Source organism: Vicia villosa, linkage group LG3 (assembly GCF_029867415.1).
Source record: "Vicia villosa cultivar HV-30 ecotype Madison, WI linkage group LG3, Vvil1.0, whole genome shotgun sequence".
NCBI classification, from domain to species: domain Eukaryota; kingdom Viridiplantae; phylum Streptophyta; class Magnoliopsida; order Fabales; family Fabaceae; genus Vicia; species Vicia villosa.
This window is the reverse complement of record NC_081182.1, coordinates 57,234,830-57,261,029: the sequence shown is the minus strand read 5'-3', so window position 1 is coordinate 57,261,029 and position 26,200 is coordinate 57,234,830. Positions and strand designations below refer to the sequence as shown.

Genomic DNA, 26,200 nt, shown 5'->3' with positions numbered 1-26,200 from the left:
AAATGCTTAACATTACGAAATGTTTTCCACAAGAATAACACGACCCCTTAATTTATAACTACCACCACCCATGATTTATATGGCAAGCACATATTAATTGTTTCTACTTGCCACGTACAAATTCTTGCTTTTCGTACGTTGATTCCTTCGTACCATATAGCATAGCTCTTATTTAATTATATTAGAATATTTAAAATAGATTTAAATTTGGTTATGAATTTGGACTTTAAAACAGGATATTTTGCATTATTTCATGACCAAATGAATCCTTGCTTTAAAAAAAAAAAAAGACCAACAAGAAGCATAGGCTCTCCCCATCAAAAGGGTCTAAGCAACAACTCCGAAAGTCAAGCAGAACAAGAAAAAAGCACCATAGAAAGAGTGATTTGGAAAAGTTTAACAATATGTTACAAAAATTGGTTCCCTTTTCTGTTCTTTTCTTTGAAATGGGACACCCAAGATAATATTTTTGTGAAAAAAGTAAAGTGTTTATCCAACTTTATCACACTTCAAACAAATGACGATAAACAAAGGCTTTTTTTTAGGGTTAACCTAAAAGGAGGTTTTGGACCATGATAAATTCATTCGTTTTCACTAAGTTCTCTTTCATTAATCTTCCTTATGTTTATTATGTTGAAATTTATATAACAATTAATTTGTATAAGCCATTCTTAAATATCAAGATAAAAATTATAATCATAATTTAAGGCTAATAGAGTGTAAAGTACTCTGCACTATCATTCCTTCATTCATCTGTTGTGTGTATACATTTTCTGTTATATTAACAGTTTTACAACTTCAATTATATACTACAATTGCTCTTATCATCAATGAGGCTATCTAATGGAACATTAAGAGAATATTAAGCAAGAGCCCATTACAAATAGAAAGCCCAATGACACCAATACAGAAATATATACTAATATTCCCCCTCAAGATCAAGGTGATGGCAATTGGCACAAATTTGAGCTTGCTTCTTAAATCCTGAAAGGCTGCACTAAGAAGAGGCTTGGTCATAATGTTAGCTAACTGTGTTGAGGCTGGAACATGTTGAATTTTAAGTTTGTTTACCATGACTCTTTCTCTGACAAAGTGGAGATCAAGCTTTATATGTTTTGTTCTGGCATGTAATATTGGGCTGTGTGACAGAAGTACTGCACTAAGATTGTCACAAAGGAAGATAGGAGAGAGGCATCTGACTTTTAATTCAGCTAGAAGAGATTGAAGCCAGAGAAGCTCAGATGTAGTATGTGATAAGGCTCTGTATTCTACCTCTGCACTTGATTTGGCCACAAGAGTTTGCTTTTCTGAGCTCCACGAAGTCAGGTTTGGACCTATGAAGATGCAAGTTCCAAAAGTAAATCTTCTGTCATCTGGATCATTTGCCCAATCAGAATCACTATAGGCCCTGATTGTTGCCTAGTCTAAATCACTATAGGCCCTGATTGATGGTTCCTGATTTTGGTCAGCAGGTGATAGTTTGAATCCATAGATTGCAGTACCACTAAGATACTTGAGTATCCTTTTCACTACACACCAATGGTTGTCAAGTGGATTAGCCATGAATTGACATGTTTTATTTACACAGTAGGCTATGCCAGGTCTAATAAGAGTGATATACTGCATAGCACCCACATTGATCTGTACAACTGTGGATTTTGCATAATATCTTCTCCAAATTTGTTGAGTTTGCACTGACTGAACATTGGGGCTGCAACCCCATTGGATGTTTCCATGTTGACCTTGCTTAGCAGATCTCTAATATATTTGGTTTGTGTAAGGATGAGAGATCCATCAGGCTGGTATTTGATTTCAAGATCAAGAAAGTACTCAGGCTTCCCAAGTTTCTTGAGGGAAAACTGATTATGGAGCTTAGAGATTAGCTTGTGGATCAGAGGAGAAGATGAACCTATAATCAATATGTCATCCACATATACTTAAACATATAAAGTGATACCTTGATGGTTGTAAGTAAACAAAGAATGATCAAATCAGCTTGCTTTGAAGCCAAACTAAAAGAGTGTTTTATGAAGCTTTTCATACCATGACCTGGGTGCATGTTTTGACCCATATAAGGCCCTATTCAGCTTGCAAACCAGAAATTTGTTATCACTTTCAAAGTCTGGAGGTTGTATCATGTAGACTTCCTCTTCAAGGTTTCCATTTAGAAAAGCATTATTGATGTCTATTTTATGAATATCCCATTTGTATGTTAAGTCCAGAGTTAGAAGGACTTTGATGGCAGCTGGTTTGACAACAGGTGAGAAATTCTCATGGTAATCAAATCCATATTATTGATTGAAACCCTTTGCAACAAGTCTTGCTTTATATTTATTGAGGGTGCCATCAGAGTTCTCTTTGATTCTAAAAACCCACTTGCAGCCTATGGCTATTCTGTGGGATGGGCGAGAGGTAAGTGACCAAGTATTGTTGGTAATAAGGGCATTATACTCTTGTTACACGGCTTCAAACCAGTGTGGTTGAGCTAGAGCCTGTTTTACTTTAGTAGGTTCAATATGTGCTAAGAATACCTTAGGCTTTAGATGACATGTCTTGCCTCTAGTGACCATAGGATGGTTGTTTGTCACTAATGGTGTTGTGAATAGATTGGGATGGGGATAGTGAAGGTTAAGAGGAAGGATAAATTGTGGGACTGGTGTGAAGAGCAGGGGTATACACTGGTTCAGGGTTGCTCTGTCCTGTTATGTTTTCATGTTCAGACTGTGAAGAAAAGTCATTATGTTCATTGGATATATCCAAGAGTTGGTGATCAGACTTAGACAATGATTGTTGGGAAACAATGGGTGTGGTGTTAGTACTGATAGTGACTTGTCTTGGAGGGGTGCCAATCTGATTAATAGGTGACACAGGTTGGTGAGGAATGATAAAGGTGGTCTGTTGGCTCACAGTATTAGAACATTTTCCAGTGGTATGTGGAGAGTGTAGTAATCTAGGTGCAGATAGAGACTTAAAGGTATTTATTGAATCAGTTTAGAATGTGGTACCAATGGCACCAGAATAAGGAAACTTAGATTCATTAAACACAACATCTTTGGATATGTATATTTTCCTTCCTTACTCAAAGATTTGTGGCCTTTGTGATGGGGGGATATTCCTAAGTATGTACACTCAAAACTTCTAAGTTGTAGCTTGTTTTTATTGAATGGTCTGAGGTGTGGAAAGCAAGAGCATCTAAAAGTCCTAAGGCTTTGATAATCAGGCATTTGGTGGAATAGAGTTTGATAAGGAGAAGTGAACTTAGGGTAAGTGGAGGTAGACAGTCTGTTTAGAAGATAGGCAGCTGATGTGAAGTTATGGTCCCAAAACTCAATAGGAAAATTAGATTGAGCTAACAAGGTTAAGCCCATTTCTACTATGCTCCTATGTTTTCACTCCACGGTCCTATTTTGATGAGATGTGTGAGGACAAGTTAACTTGTGCACAAGTCATTCAAGTATTTTGTGAAGGGTCTAAATTCACCCCCAAAGTCAGACTGTACAACTTTGATTGTGACTTTGAACTGTGTCTGAACATACACTAGAAATTGTTTAAGATGCCTAAGGCTTCATATTTCTATTTTTGGAAATACAATCAAGTATATTTAGTGTAAGTGTCAACAATAGCCATATAGTAAGAGTATCCTTGATTGGAGGGATTGGGAGAAGGGCCCCACAAGTCTGCATGAATAAGTTCAAAAGGACTAGTGTAAGAAGTTTGAGATAAAGGAGCAAGTAATCTGTGAGATTTACCAACACTACATGAGTTACAGAAGTCAATGCACTCTTTATTTGGTAAAGAAATGTTACACTGTTTCAGTACAAATTTAAGGGTAACAACATTAGTATGACCTAGTCTATTATGCCAAAGAGAAAATTTATTAGAATAAGTACTTGGAAATTGTGAGCTGATCATTGGGAGACACACTAACAGTGTTAGCACCAGGTTGAGAGGTAGATTCCATTGGCAGAGTTAAAAAACAATATAACCCACTAGTATCCAGGAATCCTTCTAAATGAACCTCCTTAAAAACCTGAGATTTGACAAAGCAATAATCAGAGTGGAACTCAAAAAGAGATTGAATGTTTTACTTTCTTTGTTACCTTCAACTTAGCTCTGAGTTGATGCACCCTAGCTCGCATGATAGCAGTGAAGTTGTAATACGGTGGGAGAACTGACTTTTTTATAATGTTGCGGATAACAAGAGTCGCCACCGACTTTTATTTTATCCAATTGGAAAGGCAAAAAGAACAGGAAAGACCTTTGAGGAGATTTTGAGTTCGGGGGGTAGGTTATACAAAGGGAAGGTGTAAGCACCCTTTGTATCCATGGTTATCCATGGGCTCTTAATTGCTTAGCTCACTTGCTTAAATTGTTTAAATTGTTTGAAAAAGTGTCGTGTGTGATTAAAAAGATTTTTGAATAAGGACTTTAACTTGTAAATAAGTATAGCCTTTTGGAAATTGTTTTGAAAAGAGGTGTGAAAAGTAATTTGAATTTGAATTGATTATAAGCAAGCAGTTAAGAGCTACCTACCCTAAGTTCGTCTTTCTTGTTCTTTAAGTCTTTCGTTTGAAAGGGCTATCCGTACCAATTGTTAGGCAGGTAGTCTTTTCATTGGATGTAATCGGGTCATCGAGGGTCATCGTTTGCCATAAGTCTATCCATACCATAAGAAGGGTAGGAAGTCCTATGAATTGATGAGAATAGTCATAACAGGCAACCAGTAAGGATACCTTAGCAATCGAAAGGGACTATCATCAAGATCATTTATCGTAGGCAACATCGAAAGGACAAGATCTTTTTGTGATGATTTTATTCGTAGGCAGCAGGCTAAGGTATCCCTACATCCGAAGAACTTGACTATTATTCGAAGACAGCATAAGAGGAATTACCCTAAAGGTGTGTGTGTGTGTGTGTGTGAAACAAGAGTGATTGATTTATATTAATCCTAAAAATTAGGGTTATTCTATGTTGCTTTTAGTCTTTCCATACAATCCTATTCAATTGCTAACAGTTATATAGTGCAGGAATTTAAAGGCGGAAAATAAAGATCCTACGCTATTACAAGGCTTCGGGAAGGGGATTACATAACCAAAAGCGGGGGAAAGGCAGAAAACTTAAAAGGCAGAAATTAAAGCCTACAACTATTACAAGAAAACTTATTGCGATCTATACATATTTTCTAGAATTTAAAAAAAGGTTTTACAAGAGCTTTTAGCTACGGACGGCGTTGTGTTGCTATAACCCTGTAAGAATCAAAATTCAAAAAATATGCATGATAAATTAAGAATGAAGCCATAGTCTAACTCGAAATCATCCCCTGAGCGTAGTGGTACCACTAGTTTGGTCCAATTTCTCCTGGATATAAAGTTTCCAAAATCAAGCTCCAAACCCTAACCATGGTGAATCTCGTCTCCTGCATCAAATCTCGAATCAAAGCATCCAGAATCATTCTAAACATCCATACAAACCATAATATGCAATCGAAACGCGCTAATAATGGATGAATGTAAGAAAATGTATTTGAAAAAAAACATGGAAAACCGTGACTTGGAGGAGGCGATTCTGAGTGTTCTAAGGCCCAAGGACGATCGCGATAGCTTCAATGACCCTTAAGGACTGTTATGTAATCTTCAAATATCTTTGGACATGCCTCAAACTCAAAAACCGATCCTTACTTTTTTTTAAAAATTTGAGTTCTGGTACGTGACTTCTTGGCTGCCAGCCTCTCCCCTTGGCCTCTGGAATCGTGAGTATATATGTTGGGACAATTTAGGTCAACAATTTTCAATTGAATCTTGGTAATTTGGAATATTGATATGTGATTTATTCTTGATTATGGACTTTCTAAAAGAGTCTCAAATCTTGCTCATCTCTCTCCAATATCTATTGCACGAATCTTGATCTAATTATATTGATATAATTCTGATATTTTGATCACATAATAGACCTAAAACCAAATCTTTGATTTTCCATTATTTATTTTATTTAAATTGAATTTAAAATGAATTAAAAATCAAGATAAATAAAATAAATAATAAAATGGCATGGGATTGGGCTAGGAGACTTCTAACAAGGTTAGAATCATGTTTGGATCAAAGAAATATGGGCCCATTTGGAGAATTTTCAATTTTAGTCAATATCCTCTTCATGCATTTCTTCAAAAATTTGTATTGAACTCAATTTCCTTCAAAATGAGCTTTGGTTGGGAAATTTCTGATGAACCATGTGAAAGTTATGGCCAGTCAAAGTTGGGTTGATTTTCTCCTAGAAAACCCTAATTTAGAAACTATGAGTATTGTTGATTTCTTAGCTTTTCCTGATGAATCATGATCAACCCTTGATCAAATGATGAATGTAACTTCAAAACATTGATGTTGACCAAAAATCAGGAGTTTTGACTATATGTTGACCATAGTTGACTTTTTAGGTCAAATTAGTTGACTGTTGACTATTTGAGCTGTTGATTGAGCAATCTTGTGAATCAGAGCTTGAAAGTTGGCCAGAGGATCCTTTGAGGCACATGAGAGGTCATGAAGTCCACTTGAGATATCACAAACTGATTTTACCTTGAGAGAAGCAAAACCCTAATTTGTGGCTTGTTGCTTAGGAGAGAGATAGTCGGGCTTATTTCTCAGCGCTTGAGCCAAAATATTTTAAAATATGATGGGCAAATTTTGGGGTATGACAGAAGTATTTCTAAATATTATCCCTAGCTTGCACGAGAGAACTCTGGGAAGCACTGATTCAGAGATCATGGAAAGAAGCCAGGTGAACAGCGCTTGATCTTGGACAATCTAAGATTCATACTCATCAGATCAGATATTGGCTATGCGATCTTCTTTAGTCTTGAACATCGTAGGAATTTGTGGATTCACAATGAATAAGTGAAGTTTCTGCGCGAGATTTATACCTTCAACTTGTTGATTCCATAGTAGGAAGTTCTTCTCCTGTAATTTGATGGAGAGCTTTGGTCCAAACATTGTGTGGTTGGATGCGTTTAAGAATGGCGAGGTTTGCGACGCCGTGAATTGTGGTTGTGTATTTGAATCTTGAGGTGACACAGCCATGGGTGTAGCTTCTTTGAAGTTGACGCCTGATTTCTTGATAACAGAAAGTGATGAACTTTGTTTTCAAAGTTTAGGGGAATCAAGAAGATGAAGATGTGGTTGGTGGAAGATGGAGTGGATCGTAGGCGATTGATACCATAATAAAGTGTAAAGTGCTCTACGGTATCATTCATTCATTCAACTGTTGTGCGTATACATTTTCTATTATATTAACAGTTTTACAACTTCAGCTATATACTACAATTGTTGTTATCACGATTAGTGTATCTAATGGAACATTAAGAGAATATTAAGCTAGAGCCCATTGCAAATAAAAATCCCAATAACACTAAGGCCCAATACAGAAATATATACTAATAAAGGCAAAAGAAAAATAAATATATGTGTATGCACACACAAGCAAGATAAAAAATACTCGAGTGGATCCAAGACAGAAGTTCTATATGCAATTACGACACTAATCCTAAAACACACTAAAAGAGAGACGGATGACGAGCATTCGTTGGCGGTTGATTCTTCCTCAAATGAATAGAAGAGATTATTTATTTGCGTATGATATATTAGGAATCATATTATATATATATATATATATATATATATATATATATATATATATATATATATACATATATATTGTGATGGTCAAAATTTCTATTATTTCGAAGTGAGTCATCCTTACATCTACTCATATTTAAGGTTGAGTATGAATTTCAGTGAAGAAATCTTTTCTTTTTGTTTTTATTGGATTTTTCAGTAGGATCCTATAACTTTGAAGTGATTCTCACTACAAGAAAATTGCGATTTTACGTCAGCCAAAAGCTCTCGCTAACTGACTAATAACCGACGCTAATAGGTGCTAGCCTTTACCTAGCGTCGGTGTCGGGGCGGACGCTTCAAAGCTGGAAGATAACAGTAGCATGCAGTTGACACTAACATTAGCGTTGACTTTAATGAACAGTATGGTGACGCTAATTCATGGTTCTTTGGTCTATACTATTACAAGTCGTAGTGCCAGCCTTGAGCGACACTAACATGTAACATGTTCTTATATGTGATTGGGTTGCCCCTAAACAAATAAATTTTACACGTCATTTTGTAGCGTCGGTCTTAAGCAACGCTAATAAATTACACATCATCATGTAACGTCGGCCTAGTGTGACATTATTCTAAGCCCCATTACCTTTGATTGGATATCGCACAAAAAATATGATATATTTTATTGTTGGTTCTAACCTACGCTATTGTATGTCGAGGTGTCCCACCTTCCCCTTGATTACGGATATATGTATGAATGGTCGCCTGCTCCGGGGATGTAGCTTGAGGATGATCGGTGGAACTTTGGTCTCGTCGAATTTCTCTCTCCAATGCTTCGATGAGGCATTTTTTAATCATCAGACCTAGACTCGTTGCCTTCCTTTCTATTTCAGAGTAAGAATCCACCTCAATCGGTCAATACATGGTTGTCGACGTGTTGGTAGCAGATCTGGTCTAGGGATCGACTCCCTCTTAGACTAGGAAGATGGTCAGATGCAGACGACGTTCGTTGAAAGGTCCACCTTTTGGACCTTAAGTGTTGGAACATGGATTGCCCTTCCCGTCCAATCTTTATTTAGGAATAATGATGTTGGTCGAAAGCTTAAGATTACGACCAATCGATCCCCTTTGCTACCATAATCTAGGTTGTCTTCTCTTTGATTGTGTGGTCAGTCATTCCTATTTCCTTTCGTTAGCTTATCCAAGTTGGGCGATGACGCTTGGAGAATGATGCTTCTGTGCTCGGATTTCCTTTCCCTCTATCTGATGCCCCCAGGTTGGCCTCTTTTGATACGATTGGGACAAGTAATAAGGAGAACACTGGATTCGGCCTGAGGTAGGCTAGGCGATTGACCACAAATCCTCTAGTACCTATAGAAGGTACCTATAACATGGTATGTGCCCGACATTAACTATGAACTTGTAGTATCTTCGATGTCGCCCCGTTAAGTGTCCCGACAGGGGTGGGAAGCATGAGCGATGTTAGGTTCGAGGATAGTTCGTAGATTTTCCAGCGTGACGTTCATGGGATTTAACTTTAGACCCTGGTACCAACCTTGATCTAGATATGAAATCCTTCATCCTCTACTTTGTGGAGTTCTCGATAGAAACAGAGATTTGGAATTTTGAGAAATTGAAGCGAAACAGTGATTTGCCGAATCGACCCTAACGGGTCTTGGTGTTCGCCTCTGAGCATTTTTAATTATGAGATCAAAATGGGGCTAGGAACTAGAGTCGGAGAGTGAGCGCGAATTGGTGTAAAAAGTATGAATCAAAGGTCGAATTGCTTTCGATTCGGTAACCTAATAAGGTTAAGAAATGGTAAATCACAGATCTAGACTCGAAATTGTAAGAATCCATATCTAGAACTACTAAGTTCGATCAATGGTGTTGTGGAGCGAACATGATTCTCGTGGAGATTGCATGAATCCGAATTCGATTATCATAGATGGCGCCATTGTTCTATTTGGGAACCATAAATGGTTGTTGTAGCTCTGCTTAGGAACAAAAAATGAAGATAGTTGGATAATTAGTGATCTTGAACCGTGGATCCAACCTCTTTTATGGTTGCGCGTGTATACCTGCATGATTAGCACTCCAACGCCTAAGTCAGTTCAAGATAAGTATATAAAAGTGGAGATCAGATATTTTACCTTCTCTTAGTGTGGGTTCAAATGGAATGAATTTGAAATAAATTCCCTCTTGATCAATTGGATATTTAGCCAGTTCAAAATAGAACATACCGGTAATTTTTTTTAACTTGTATGAACCTACAATAATCTTTCATATTATGATGATAATGAATAAGAAAATAAATACTCAATCGTTAGTTGGTCTAGTGGTGATTGACGCTAGATTTGGTATGGAGAATCATTGTTCGATCTCCCGTAACTGCGATCGGGAGGGAGTTAGAACCACTTGATGGCAGAACTGACCCCCTAACCAGACTAAACCAGTGGTGATAGAAAAAGAATAAGAAAATAAATAAATAATACTATATAAAAAACCGAAAAAATTATTGGTAAAGAGAAAGTGTGTTTATATAATGTTGCATATTTTATAAATAAAGTAAATTTTTTTTTTATTATTAATTGTTTTGAGAAAAATAACCTTTTATAATATTAATAAATAAATAATATTGTTTTTATCATGTTTTTAAATATTTATTAATCTTTTTTTGAAAAATTAATTTATATTTTTTATATAATTGATCAAAGACAATTATATAAAAAAAAATTATAATTTTTTTCTTATTAATAATTAGGTTAAAGCTAACATGTATCCCAAGGACACATGTTAATAAACCTAAATATAAAAAATTTGTATTGGAAAACATAATAAACATATTAATTATCAACTTTTAATGAAAACAATGCACAATTTCTAAGAAAAAAATTTCACATTTAATTCTTAAAATGTACTTTAAGGGCACGTGTTAGCATTACCCTAATAATTATACATATTTTTTTATATATAAAAAATGTTAAAAAATCGAGAGTAAACTATTTAATTTAAAGTGATCATGAAAACTATTTAATCTATCCATGTTGCATACCAACTCCATTTTTTATTAAAATTTTATTGAAATATGGTGTAAAAAAATTTAACACCCATCAAATTAATCAAACATTGATTAATTTGAAATATTTAATTTTTATTGTAACTTTTAAAAAATAATACATTTGAATGACCATAATGGATTGATAGTGTAATTTCTTTTTATATAAATTAGATATCTTTTGCGCGCAATACAAATTATTTATAATAAATACTAAGGTTAATAGTAATTCACCCCATGTAATGTTAGAGAATTTTGTTTTTCCCCCTCCCTACATTTTGGCAACGGCTTTTTCAAAAAAACCGTTGCCAAAACCTGCCTTTGGCACGGTGGGGGGTGAACCGAAACACGCTCATATTACAGGGAGGTAAACTACTATTAACCCTAAATTATATATAGAATTTTTTTGAGAAACTCTAATCCAACCCCTCGAATCTCTTTTGCATCATGCGCGTTGCCAAAAATGCCCACTGCTTCAGTAGATGTATCTCCAGAAGCACCTTTATTTATTTCAAAATTCATTTGTTATGTAGGTGCATCTACGGAAAACTTCCAGCGATGCATCTACGAGAGCATTTGATGTTATATTCGCGTCAGACTCTTCTCCACCATCATTCTTCACTTTTCTTCTTCTTCACACTCTCAAACTCTCTCAACCTCAAAAATCAAAATTCACCAAAGTTGTTTTTTTCTCTCGAATTCGACGATAAACGTCAACATTAAAGATCAACACATTCCAACAACTTCAAAACTCAATTTAACCATTAAGTTTTCGACTTTTCGAGTTATTTCGAGTTTTCTCGTAATAGAGTTAAAATTCAATTTTTAGGTGTAGAAATGATTGGTTAGTTTTAGAAATATAGTTTAAAGACAATGTAGGTATTTTTGGAAGTGTAAAACGGACGATCAAGCCACCAAAATAAAGTTTTTTAGTAGCTAGAACAGTGACAGACACCATTGTTGCGTTCTTTGAGTTTCAGAACGTTCTGTAGGTGCATCTGCGGAACAAATGAAACGTTAAGTAGTTCTGTAGATGCACCTACAGAACAACCCCAATTTTTTGAAATACTGGGTGCTTTCGTAGATGTTTCTACGGAAGTCTTCCGTATTTGTACATACGGAGTTAAGTTTGATTTTTTTCCTTTTGCTTTATAAGTTAATTGTATCCAATCAGACTTTATTTGTAATACAATGCAGACATTACGGCCGACCATCCAAACCACATAATATATGGGAGGGTTACAAAGCATGTCTCCGTGCGATGTGCACGAATGCAGGTAGTTTCACAAGTGACGGGTGGAGCCTCCATTTCGGCAGATAGATGGGGTTTTTGTAGACTTTGAGAATCACATGGTTTCTGATGAGGCTCGGACGACCAGATCAGAGAGAGACTAAAGTTGCGCCAACGGGTACATCACTTGGTACTTCAGGGTGTCATACCCATACATGATTTCCACTACAGTAGGATCACCACCCAGACCAACCCATGAGGAGATATTGCAGACTCATCAGTCTCAGTTGAACCACACAGACGATTTTTATTCTCGCTGTCGTAAGATAGGTGACATGGTGCGGGCAGGCATTGCCGTTGGTTTCTTCTCTGAGGGATCGGATCATAGGCGTATACTGGATGGTATCATTAGGGTGGCGGATGACGCATTTTTATAGCATCGAGATCGTGCCATGACAGGTGGAGCACTTGACGATAGAGGTAGAGTAGCCAACAGACGACGTGGTTGACGCAAAGGCAGGGCCAGAGACAGAAGAATGGAGGATGATGATGTTGTCCGGCATACACAGTAGTGATGCCTGTGATTTTATTAATGTCTGTATTTTGATTACATTTTTGTACTTTACTTTGATTATGTATTTGACACTATTTGGATGATTTATATGATGTATTCTTTTTGTGTACTATATTTCATTGCTTTTAAATTGCACTATTTTGATGTACTATAATTTAATGTTCTATTTTTGTTAAAATTATTGGAGTTTATAAGTGAAATGTAATTGATTTGAAAATATAACAGAATGTTATGTGGGTACATATACAAACACTCTATTTTTAACACATTTCGTATATACATCTACGGATGATTTCATGAATTTAAATTCCTTTCATTTTTCCAACGTCCACTCTATTTTGTTACGTAGATGTATCTCCAAAAAAAATCAAATTTTTTAAAAAAATTATACTTTCAAATATATATTTACGAAAACATGGCACATAATTAGAATTTCACCCGATGAACAATAGATTAAGGGGGTATTTATTACTATAGTTTCAATATTCTATATAAAATCCTTTTAAAAAAATACAAATTTCCATCGCGCGACCAATCCGAAACCGTGAGGGATGCAACACGCGCTGTGATGAGGTGTACTAATCTCAAAGACGTTGCTTTCTTCAAGATAAAGCAACGAACCTCTTTCTTTCCTTGTTGGCATTCCAACCCAATTCACTTTTTCAAACTTGTTGAAATTTTCTCACAATTATTCATAATCCAAACCAAATTGTCTTTATCATAGATTGAATTGAATCATTGAACCTGCTTATTAAACATTTCTTCATAACAACAACCACTTTTCTTCACTCAATCTCAAACACAAACCAAATCTTTTCCAATCCCAATTTCCAACCCTATTTAATTATTTTCCCTAAATTATAATTTTAATCACTTTTTCTCACATAGATAAGGTTCATAAACATAGTACTCTGTTTCAACCGGTTTTGTAATCGAGATGATGAGAAGACAACATGAAGATGAACAATCTCGAGCTTTCTACGAGCTATCATCCATCGTTCTAAACCTCCTCCGTTCTTCTCCAACCCCGTTGAATTTCTCCGATCATCCGCCAGGTCCCCCTTCACGCCGTTTACCTCCGCCTCAAATCTCTCCCGCAGGATTCGCCTCCATGTTTCTTGGAATCTCGCTGGCTCTTATGCTATGTGGATCGGTCACGTTCTTCATCGGGTTCGTGTTGATGCCCTGGGTTATAGGATTGATTATGGTCCTCTACGTCGCTGGAATCGTTTCGATTCTCTCCGATTTGGGTAGTTTTATTTTTCGTTACTTAACGGCGGCGCCAGAGCCGCGCAAGGATAATCCAGGTAACAAAAAACGGTTATAAAATTTTTTAGAATATGAATATTTTTTTAATGTTGCTCTGTGTCTAATTTTGAAATTTTTGTTGTTGCAGCGTGGAAGGTTATGTGAGGTAACAAATGGAGAATGAAAATGAGGATACAATTTTTTGTTGTAATTCTTCAGATATGGAGCTTTCTTCTCCTCAGGAAGTTACTGAATTTTGTGGATTATCGGTGCATTCATTACAAGCTGAGAGTAAAGGTCTGCCAAAGAATGAAGGGTTACTATTAATACCATCTTTGTGAACTGAAATTGTAATATTACATGCTTTTTTGGCTCTTGTTATTTTGTTCTAAACATGTTATTAACTGTAAAGTGAAAAAACAAGGGTTATATTGCACCCTACTGGGAAGAATATTTGGAGTCAGTTGGTTGTTGGGGTGATTCATTCATTGTTTTTCATGATTAGTTTGTATGGATTAACTTATGATGAGTACAAGTTTTTTGAGAATATTTAGAACAACTTTTCAAAACTATATCCTGCTCAAAAATTTCAAATACCAAACTAATCATTGTAAAGACAAATACATCAAATATTCCAATAGATAAAAACCAACATAATTATTTCAAACCCCACACCAAAATAAAATAGAAGGAAGGCTATAATTTGGTCAAAATGAATTAACCAGTGTTGATATGAACACCAATGGCAATAAGAAAGATAGTAATGAGTCCAAAAAAGATGATGGTATGAACCAAAATTGACACACCACTAGTATGCATGTTCCCAAACTCCACCAATCTGTTCCTTCCTGGAAGTTGAAACAACAAGCCTGGACTTAGCAACACAAACAGCACCACTGCTATCACCACTGGACCCCAATCCGCCATTCTACTACTATACTTGTTTTTCTCTCCTCTTTTACAAATCACAACACATATATATTTGAAAACAGAGACTATAACAGGTGATTAATTATTGTTGTGTGGAGTGGTTCGGTGGAGTGAATGAAGAAGCAAGCTAAAGAGATTGGTGGCACCTGGCAGTAGCTTAGTGAATTAAGTATCTCATAATCTTCAGATTAGTACATGGAAATTGATTAAGGAAAATTCAATTAAGTAAAGAAGGAATAATGAAATATAAAAAGGAGAATCAATCAAAGATAAAAAAAGAAAAATACTAATAACAAATAGTTTTGAGTTTGTGTTGGGATGTCATAGTCGGTGGAAGTGGTGGCAAGGAGAAGATAAGAATTAAAGCAAGGGTTACGTGCCAGCATTTTCTTTCATGTGGCTTTTCATTTAATTCAACTAAATTCCGTGCAAGATAACATCAATTTAGTTTGTGTCTTTCAACCATTGTAAAGAGACGAGTAGTATTGAGTAGTGAAGAAAGTTTTACCAGATACCTCTATTTATTTTTGAGTAGTGAAGAAAGTTTTACCGGATACCTCTTTATTTATTTTTGGATTAAATATTTTTAGATTAAAATTATTTTTGCACGTAATTTCAGTCTCTCTACAACTATTAAAAATCTCTCTACAACTATTAAAAAAAATTATGTTCAAAACTAAATTTATAAGAATTAAAAGTTAATATTTTTTTATAGAAATTAAAAATTATTATTAATAATTTTATACGGACTAAAAACCTATTTAACCTTTTATCTTAATAACTCTACGTACATTCTTGTAACTTTGTTTTTGAATCATTTTAATTATTTTATTTTTTATTATTTATTTAAATTTTTAAAAATTTTAAGCAAGTTTACACCTTTATAAATGGTTATCAAATAACTTTCAGAAATGCCATCTGGTAATTTTTTGTTTATTGAAGATATGTTATTTGTAACATTTAAGACCGAAGAGGACGGAGAGTAGTCACATGTGACACCCAAGACCGAAGAGCGGGAGGAGTTGTCGCGGAATTCATATCAAAATAAGAGGGATCCTGAGACTGTATAGGAAAGAGACTGCATGGTTGAAAGAAGCCTTATAATGATTAATTGATACTATTTATATCAACATGATGCATCTTCTTTTTGGTAGTCTAACAAAGTAGTCTTTTTAGACCTATTTTGGTTTGTTGGGTTAGTCGATAATCTTGAAAGCAGTCTACGATGTTCCATTATCTGATTTGTATTACATAATTAATTGAGAAATTATCCAATTTATAATTTTTTTTAACTGTATCGGATAACTTTGCACAATGTTAACTGATGTAGATGAATTTGTGTACCAGAATACTTATTATTAAGTTATCCAGTGAACTAAATTTTGTGTATCGGAAAACTTAATGGTAAGTTATCAGTTATTGTCTTAATTTCTTTTCTTTTTTTTATCTTGCAGCTATGGAAATTCCTTTATAGATATGTGATAAAAATCAAATATATGTAGATGCCTCTGATGCATTCTCAACTATACAAAGGTTCTTTAATGTCGAACGAGACATACCACTTTTCAGACGCATACATACTCACAAATTGAGGGCATTTCATTTGTAAAGAACAAAATAAACAATTAATAGGTACATCACTTTCCAACAAGTTTAAAAGAGAGAAAGTGATCATAATCTTGTGGATTTATTCCCGAGAATCCTCCAAACCAAAACTAACACGTTAATCAAACCTTCTCGGTCGACGTGACCAGTGTGTCGAAGCCTGAGTCTCTTCATAGTTAATTATATTTCAAACACGGTCATCACCTTTATGTCGAATCCCTTATCTAAAATTTTCAGGCTAACATGTCTCTACGTAGTCCACACTAACACAAAATGGAATGTGGTGTTAGTAGTCTTTTGAGAAAATTGACAATTATGAATGCAAGAGAAATAGCTCCTCTATTTATAATTACCAATTAAAACTATATAATGCTTCTATTTTAAATTTTTTCAAAATAAGTCCAATCTTATTTAATTAAACTATTTTAATTAAATAAATGTTATTTATATTTAATTAAATTCTCTTAATTAAATAAAATAAAATATTAATTAAATTAAATCATATTTAACAATTCTCATTTAGTTAGTAAATATATTTAATCAAATAAATTATATTTATATTAATTAAATAATACTATTAACATCTAATTAAATTAAATTTTATTTAATTTAATCATTTGTTCCATTGCCATTATTCTATGTGTGTGATCATGTAGGTTCCGTAATAAAATTGAATTATATATTTAATATTATAAGTAGTGTATCCAGCAACACATCATTGTTATCCAAGTAACGAGAATGTCATGTGATATGACATAATCTTTTTTATGATAATGATCATGTATACAATTATCCTTTTACCCTGATATCTATATTGAATACAAGGCATATAGTGTGTCACTATTGTATAGTCCAATATTATATTCTCCGATCTCCGAGTATACTTGATAACAACAAATAAATTCAATATCTCATATTGACTTATTTGAATACGACCATGCATTTTACAGTCATACTCGGTCAATGGGCCCATAAATATTACTCCCGCATAAGTAGGATGGACAAATCTCATCTAGGTCGCTCATGTTCCTCCTCAGTATGATTTGTGGAGTACCTATCAACAATTTTTATGGTCACCTTGTTACAGACAATGTTTGATTGACAATAAAGTATTCGACTCCACATCTAGGATCAATAGTGGTTTCAGGCCGAATGATGGTATACACTACTATTACTATGAGAATAACTTATAAAACTTATATAACATATTATGTAGTATTCTCATGGTGAGTCAACTCGGTATAATTATCACTCCTAATATTTATATCCATGTGAAGACTTGATATCTCATATCCATGACTTGTGAGATATAATCATCAATCTACTCACACAATAGTCTCTATGTATTATTGTTGTCCTATTTGAAAGTAAATCTTGACTACAAATACTTTAAAAATAATGTTCTTATGTTTAATGAGGTCTCATGATTATGTCACACTTAATGTATTATTATACAAACTAATTATTCTAAGGACTTTATTATGTCACATACGAGCAACATAATAAATACAATGTCTAATAAGTATATATATTATCAAACAATATATATCAAGTTCATGATACAAAAGCATATGTAGCCACTATTGATTGGTTATTAGAGCTTACTCCAACACGAGCGTGGTTAAGTCTGAAGACGTCCACCTCAGTCTGAACCATAGCTTCAAGGATAGGGACGAGGATCCTCTACCTCTGGCCGAGTAATATCCTCTATGACGCAGAGCGTAGTTAAAAAATATTGTCGCATCTAGTCAATTTCATGTCCCTTGTTTCTAAGTACAATTCAAAACACCACCACAATTAACTGGACTTATGCATCATCCACGTAAACGTGATTAAGGTATATCCGCGTCTAGATGGTCTGGCATAAAATAATCACGGGTACCCCGAGGAGCATAAATGATCGGAGCCGACCTTATGTTCCCCTAGCCTTAATCCAACGTACAGACACTTAAAAATGCAAAAAAAAAAAAAACACTCCCTCTTAGCATGCATTTTCCAAGAACAACCATTCACTACTACCTAGGAATTCCATCAAGACATAGTGTACATCTTAACACAACTCGCTTTTGGGCGAAACAACCATACATGACTCCACAAAATACTTAAGGTCATTTACACTTTAAGCAACTATTATTTATGACTTTCTACAGAAAACAATGGTATAAATTTCCAGATTCCAAATCGAAGTCATATTTTAATCTGAGAAAGACAACCACACTGGAGTGCACAAGAAGATGAGTCACGTCACCTCATACCTTTTCAAGTCACGCGTCAAAGAAAAAACGGCGAAATATTTCAAAGATTATATTGCATTTAATGATCTCCTTCGCATCACGCTTAAGCAAAACCAAAGTGACGCATGCCAGCGCCTAGAAAAAATTCCTTTGTGGCTGACCACTATTATTGAAAGACTCCGCCTGCATCAAACATGCCCAACGAGTCTTGGGGGAAACCGTTACGTGTCGGCCAAAGACCCGAGACCCACTGCTCCGCGCTGGCCAAAGACTTTATAGCACGAAGCCTGTTACCTGGTCTACTCCGCCAGAACCAACGCACAAATACCTTCGTAAAGAGTTCTAAGGTGCACAATATCTAATCTCCACTTTCAGTACAAACTATCTTAAATCCTAAACTGAGTCGTACGTTTGAGTGTTAACCATGCATGTACCCTCTTTTTAGGCTCACCATATCGGAGATAGAAACACCAGTTAACGACATCATCACATCATCAATGATACCTCTGGTTCAAGAAGCACAATGATCGCAACTTTTGATTCACGGTGACACATCTACGAATTACATTGAAAGCTTCATTTCACTGTATTTTTCGTAATCATCACCATTTCTTGTTCCGCAACGGAACAATAAGTAAAACAAAAAAAATAGATTACGATTTATAAAACCCTCCCCGTATTATACTAGGATTTTCCATATGTAAAATGTCACCCCCTAATTTTTCTAATTTTTCTAAAAATCAGGTGTCACTCAATACAATTTTACTTTTTTTAGTTTAAAGACAAAAGTTATTTCAACTAACATGTAGTAGTTTAAAGTACAAATCACGAATTTCAGGTAAAATTTTATGAGTCTTAGTATAATATTCTTTAAGTAAAATTATATGAGGCTTAATATCATATTCTTTAAGTAATCCAAATATTCTTTAAGTAATCTAGGTAAAAGTGAATGTTTCACATGTTTCAAAATTGAAAGGTTTGGAAAAATAGCATCCCACAAATTTTGAATAAGGTAAATTTTTTAATGTATAATTCTTTGTGTCGAAGAAGGTAGTTGTCGAAATGCATGTAGAAGTCGAAATGCGTAGCTGTTGAAGGAGTTAGCCTCGATAGAATTAAATTTAACATTTTTATATGTTTTAGCCGAGTTAGTTAGTTAGTTAGTTAGAGTGTGATTGGTTAAGAAGAAAACTCAACTATAAGTAGAGAGGTACCTTATCATTGTAAAGTGTGGAGAAAATTGAATAAAATTTCAGTTTTGAAAGTAGAGAGAAACTCTGCAAAATCTTCTTCTTTTTCCCCTTTTCTCTCAAACCCTAATTTCTCTTTTCGTCCTCAATTAATCTTTCTTTCTTCTCAATTTATGTGCAGCGTGAATCATCTTGTAACCAAGGTATGATTGATTCACTCGAGTGAAGAGTGGAGATTAAGAAGCGTAATCAAGTAGAAAGATTATTTTTTTCATCTAGATTGATTCGAATTAGCTCCAAGATTGGGGTTTAATTACAACATCTGGTATCTAGAGCACTAGCTGTGTGATTCTTGGGAAGCATAACACGATGAATCATCTAAACGGGCATTTTTCAGTAAGTCTTACAATTCTGAAAGATAAGAATTATGAGAATTGATATAAAGAAATGAAGATTATTTTCTGCTATTAAGATCTTTGTGATCTTGTGAAGGAAGGAGTAACGGAAATTGGAGAAGATGCTACAGATGAACAAAAGGCTACACATAAACAATTGAAGAATAAATATTATAAAGCTCTCTTGATATTTCATCAATGTGTTAATCTACATAACTTTGAAAAAGCTGAGTGATGTAAAATCAACAAAAGAAAAAAAGGCAAAGGAAATTGGTTCGAAAACAAAGGTAGATGAGGCTACAATAATTCTACTGTTAGAGGAAACCAACAAGAGGGAAACTCATCGAACCAGAGGAGATCTTCAAACCACAATAACCATAAAGGTGGTACTGCAGGTGGAGGAAGTGGTGGTGGAAGAAAAACTGACAAAAGTCTCATTCAATGATACAATTTTCAAAAGATGGTCTTTATTCAAGTGATTGTCTTGAAAAACTAAAGAATCGAGAAAATGATACAAGGCTTGCAAAACATGAAGAAGATATGTTGTTGATGGTCACAACGAGAGATGAAGAAAAATTCAAGGACCAATGGTACTTGGACTCAGGATGCCAAAAAAGTGAATGCCCTAGAACAAATTTATGAAGAAAGTTGGTGGAAAGGATAAAGATATGGCCATAAAAATATCTCCAAGTGCTTAAACTCAAGTGCCAAAAAGTGTTTTCTTGCTTAGCCAACTCACTTCGCTAAGCGAGCTTGCAAAAATATCTGGCTCTCCAAAGAAGTCCTCGCTAAGCGAGATGACCGGGCTAAGCGAGGTCCAAAACATGGCTCAATTACGCCAAGGCCTCTCCTAGCGCATTACAGCCTCACTAAGTGAGCTTGCAGAAATTTTCTTAATTGTTTTAGACTTCTTGACTTCTTCTAAGCATTCCTCTTGCAATCTTTAAGTCCCAAAACTTGCTATCTTCTAAAAAACCTACAAAATGCAAAGAAAAAGTAAATAAACCAACATAAATACAAAAATAAGCTTACACTTTATTTATTTACATGAATTGAATGCATAAACACTAGTAAACCATATAATAAGTCGCAAAAGACCCAAAAATTATGAACAAATATATCAACAAATTGGTCTCTAACACTGGTGGATACAAATTATTCTACCTAGTAAACAAGTTAGTTGATCACCAGGGACATGATCATAGATGAGCTTAAGGAATGGGATTGGACTGAAAGTGTCGAGAAGGATTTAATAAGAATCTTATGTGAAGGATCAGCTAGTGATGTCGAAAGACAAGTTCGACAAGAAGAAGTCAGAGGTCAAGTGGGCACTAGCAGTCCTCAAAGAATAAGAAACATGCCTGCAAGGTTGCAGGAATGTGTGATCACATCAAATGATATGGTCGATGATGAAGGTGAACTAGTTCACTATGCTTTCTATGCAGATGTCGAGCTAGTTAATGTAATTATGGCATTGAAGATCTCGAAGTGGGTGCAAGCGATGAATGAGGAAATCAAGTCCATCGAAGTCCACAACACTTGGTCACAAGTAGAATTTCCACAAGGCAAGAAGGCAATTGATGCAAAGTGGGTATACAAGGTGAAGCTAAATCTCAAAGGAGAAGTAACTCGACACAAGGCAAAACTTATGGCAAAAGGATTTCTTCAGAAAGAAGGAATCCATTTTGACGAAGTGTTTGCACCAGTAGCTAGGATAGAAACAATCAGGTTGGTTGTTGGTCTAGCAAACATGAACAGCTGATATATGCCTCAGATGGATGTGAAATTTCCATTTATAAATGGTCCCTTAGATGAAGAAGTTTATGTTGCACAACTAGTTGGGTTTGTGACACAAGGCCAAGAAAGTAAAGTATACAGGCTACATAAAGCCCTGTATGGACTTAAACAAGCTTCAAGAGCTTGAAATAAGAAGATAGATAATTTCCTAATAGAGAAGGAATTTGTGAAGTGCACAAATGAGCATGGAGTATATGTTAGAAGAAGCACAAGCGAGCTGCTTATATCGTGTCTCTATGTTGATGACTTGTTAATAACTGGTAGCTACAAGAAAGAGATCGAAGACTTCAAAGGTGATCTTAGAAAGGAGATCAAAATATCAGATTTGGGAAACATTTCATACTTCCTTGGTATCGAATTCTACAAGAGTAGTAGAGGCCCGATGATGCATAAAGAAGATATGCAAGTGAAATACTCAAAAACTTTAAGATGGAAGACTGCAATGCAACTTCAAAACATGTTGAACCAAGACTACAATTGTCGAAAGACTCAAATGAAGATGATGTTAACCCGACACACTATATAAGACTTATCAGATCATTAAGATACCTTTGTCACACTAGGTCTGGTCTAGTATACAATGTAGGTATAGTGAGTAGGTTCATGCAGATGCCAAATGTATCTAATCTCACAGCTACGAAGAGGATATAAGGTATCTCAAAGGAACTCTCGAATATGGCATTTTGTTTCCCGCAGTTGATGAAGGAAATGAATGCAAACTAGTAGGTTTCACCGACTCAAGTTGGTGTAGTGATGTTGAGGATAGAAAATCCACAGCTGGTTGTATGTTCATGCTAGGCAGTGCACCAGTTGCTTGAAGCTCAAGAAAAGAACCTGTAGTAGCACTTTCATCGTGTGAACTAGAGTACATAGTTGCTTCTCTTTGTGCATGTCAAGAAACATGGATGGTGAATTTTGTCGAAGAAATTAAAGGGAATAATCATGGAGCTATTACCATGAAGATCGACAACATTTTTGCTATCACTCTAGCAGAGAATTCGATAGCACATGGAATAAGAAAACACATTGAAATGAGGTTCCATAATCTTATAGAGCAAGTAGCAAATGGGAAGATGAACTTGGAACACTACAGAACTGAGAATTAGATTGCACACATCATGATGAAGGGTGTGCAGGTCGAACTGTTCAAGAAATTGAGAATTATGATGAATGTAGATAGCTTAGACACACTGAATTATGTGGTGTGTTGAATGTATAATTTTTCGTGCCAAAGCAGGTAGTTATCGAAATGCATTTAGTAGTCGAAATGTGTAGCTATCGAAGGGATTAGTCTCGACAGAATTAAATTTAGCATTTTTGTATGTTTCAGCTGAGTTAGTTAGTTAGTTAGAGTTTGATTGGTTAACAAACAAACTCAGTTATAAGTAGGGAGGTACCCTATCATTGTAAAGTATGGAAAAAAGTTGAATAAAAATTTTAGTTTTAAAAGCATAGAGAAACTCTGCAGAATCTTCTTTTTCTTCCCATTTTCTCTCAAATTCTAATTTCTCTTTTCTTCTACGATCCATCTTTTTTTCTTGTCAAAATTTCTATGCAACGTGAATCATCTTGAAACTAATGTGTGGTTGGTTCACTCGAGTGAAAAGTGAAGAACAAGAGGCGCAATCAAGCAGAAAGATTGATTCTTGTTCATCAAGATTGATTCGAATTAATTCTAAGATTGGAGTTTAATTCCAACATAAATGTGGAAAAAAAATCTATAAAAATAAAATAGTTACTTGTTGTTTCGTTGATTTGCTCGATGCAAAATTTTTTTTTTCAATATTTCAATAATTTTTAAGAAAGTTTTTATTCAAAAAGGTGAAAATAGTATTTTGGAAATTTTATAGAACTAATAAGGTGAGAGGTTTATTTGTGGGGGTATAGGGGAGAAGGAGATTGCTTTATGCAGTAGACAAAAAATGTCCGAAGCCCATTAAGCTCTAATCTAATTCCTTTCTTCAAAGCCACACAATAGTAATATAGTGGAAACTGAGTTTATAATTATCATGTGAAGCAAGTTATTCTTAATCCAAATCCAAGTTCAATCTTTGTTGCAAGCATCACGTGAAAATGGAAGTGAATCCACAGTAGCTTAATCACAGAAGCTTCCTCCCATACCCACTTATTAATTAAATTAATTTTTTTTATACCTACATACTATACTATATAAACTTAATTATACACACACTAACTTGCATTAAATTGCATAGCATTGCATTGGAATTAATAACAAGAATGTTTAACTGGGGGTCTATTGTTGTGACCGTGATGCTGTTTGTTCTGTTGACGCCGGGGCTGCTGTTTCAGGTTCCAGGGCGTTCGAGGTGCATCGAGTTTGGAAACTTTCAGACAAGTGCTGCTGCCATTGTTGTTCATTCTCTCCTCTATTTTGGTCTTGTTTGCTTATTCTTGATTGCTGTTAGGGTCCACTTTTACATAGACTAGCTAGTTAATCACTTCTTATAATTTTCACTTCTACTTAATTATACGTATTTCTGACTATGTTCCCCTAAATAAGTGTTTGTAATCTTTTTCCTTGAGAAGTGTATCTTTTTCGGTGACAAGTTGAATTGAAACTTTTTTTTGAATTTAATATTATAATTATATAAGTCTTCTTGCTAATGTTCTAGGTTTTGTGTATGCATGTAGTATAATGTATTGCCTAACTCTTTATTCTTTTTTATTAGAATGATGTATATGTTCATGTACATTAATAAGAACCTAAAGTGCTAACTGAAAATTATGCCAACATGTGGGAGTGGGAGGCCAATGTGAGATGGTTGGAGCTAAAAAGGATATTGTCGCTTGTGAATGAACTAGTGATATTTCTCTTAGGGGTGATAGAACTGCACCCAACGCTTCTGCTGTAAGGAGGATCGAAGCTAGTTATAGTGGAACACTAGTATGTGTTGATAGAGGTGGACTATTTTATTTTTATTTTAAATTTAGGTATTCGACGTTACGACCAATTAATTTAAGGGTACCAGTCTCACAGTTCATTTGCTAGGATTCTGAACTACTAATCCAATGAGATATGTCCAACTTTCCACTTGTCAGACTCCAACCAATTAATTTAAATAGACCAATTCCACCATCTATTTGTTGGAACTCCATTTAAAGTTAGAGCAAAGTTCTATATAAATATGGTCCAACATTTACACTTAGCAGAATTTGAACCTAAAACATTGTCAAAACTCAAACTTTCACCATTACATCATTAGAGGTGGTGGACATATCCAAGGTACGGGTTGAACAGGCACTTGATATGAAAATCTTTTGAGGAGTAGCAAAATTACGTGCAATTTGAGGGCCGATAATACTTCATGTTAATTTTATATTACGGTATAATCAAAATAATTAAAAGTGTTTTTAATTGGTTTCTTTTTTTTCTTCAAATCCCGCTCAAAATTATTATTTTTTCTTTAATTGTTTTTAATTGGTTTACTGAATCCTTACAAAATATTTGCACAAAATCATTTTGAATCTTCAAGTTCTAATAATCTTGCTTTAAGTCTCTATTTTGCAGTGATCTTTCCTTGATCCTACTCGTATCTTGAGTGTTAGTCTCTCTGACGATTGAAAAGTACTCCCATTTTGTTCGTAGGCTTTCACACATTATACCAAAGTGAATCTGAAAAGAAGAACCTTCTTCTTTTTCCATTTGGCTTGTCAAAATCATTCATAACACAACACACCTTGCAAACCTCTAAAATCTCCTTAATATCTTCAAAGAAACGTTAAAGACAATAATAAAATATCCTCAACATTCACAAATCTTCAAAATAAGAGATTTATATCCAAACGAAAAATAAAATTAGAATGAGGTAGAAGATTAAAGAAATCATTTACAAGAATTTAAGAAAGATTCAAAATCCTTTTTGAAAATGAGAGTACAATTGAGTGATGAGTTTTCAAATCAATAGTGGAGGTGTATGTGTTTCCAACTTTGTGAATTTTTTTGACAGAAAATGTATTTATATGTGTCTTGGAGATCAAGCACAAAAATGAGTGAAAATGGTGTATGATTCGAGTCATAAGCAAGAGGTATGATTTGAGTTAGAAAACTAAGTTATTTAAATCAAGAGGCAAAAACCATAAGAGAATTCATGTGTGTGATTCGAGTCATGAGAAATGATGATTCAAATCGGAGTTCTAGAAGCAAACCATGGAACTTTCAGTTCAATGTGACTGGAATCAAGCATTTTTGTGATTCAAAACAGAGTGTTGTGATTCGAATCTTGCAGTATGCGATTCGAATCATGAAACTGGAAAAATGATCTCTAAACTCTTTGTAAGTTTGATTCGAGTCAAGTGAATAATGTGATTCAAAT

The 26,200-nt window shown here is 34.7% G+C and overlaps 3 protein-coding genes across 3 annotated transcripts; 2 read left to right on the top strand and 1 right to left on the bottom strand.

Moving 5' to 3' along the window:
• The first annotated feature begins 13,114 nt into the window (after nucleotides 1-13,114).
• LOC131661545 (uncharacterized) lies at nucleotides 13,115-14,178 on the top strand. The gene is made up of 2 exons (XM_058931124.1): nucleotides 13,115-13,774; nucleotides 13,864-14,178. The coding sequence occupies exons 1-2, from the start codon at nucleotides 13,405-13,407 to the stop codon at nucleotides 13,878-13,880; spliced, it is 387 nt and encodes a 128-aa protein (XP_058787107.1). The 5' UTR covers nucleotides 13,115-13,404; the 3' UTR covers nucleotides 13,881-14,178.
• Nucleotides 14,179-14,275: 97 nt separating this feature from the next.
• On the bottom strand, nucleotides 14,276-14,960 carry LOC131661546 (uncharacterized). Its single transcript, XM_058931125.1, has one exon. The coding sequence runs from the start codon at nucleotides 14,640-14,642 to the stop codon at nucleotides 14,433-14,435; it is 210 nt and encodes a 69-aa protein (XP_058787108.1). The 5' UTR covers nucleotides 14,643-14,960; the 3' UTR covers nucleotides 14,276-14,432.
• A 9,135-nt stretch (nucleotides 14,961-24,095) lies between these two features.
• LOC131655827 (uncharacterized) lies at nucleotides 24,096-24,425 on the top strand. Its single transcript, XM_058925632.1, has one exon. It carries the CDS (start codon nucleotides 24,105-24,107, stop codon nucleotides 24,312-24,314), a length of 210 nt encoding a protein of 69 aa, XP_058781615.1. The 5' UTR covers nucleotides 24,096-24,104; the 3' UTR covers nucleotides 24,315-24,425.
• Nucleotides 24,426-26,200: the final 1,775 nt, after the last annotated feature.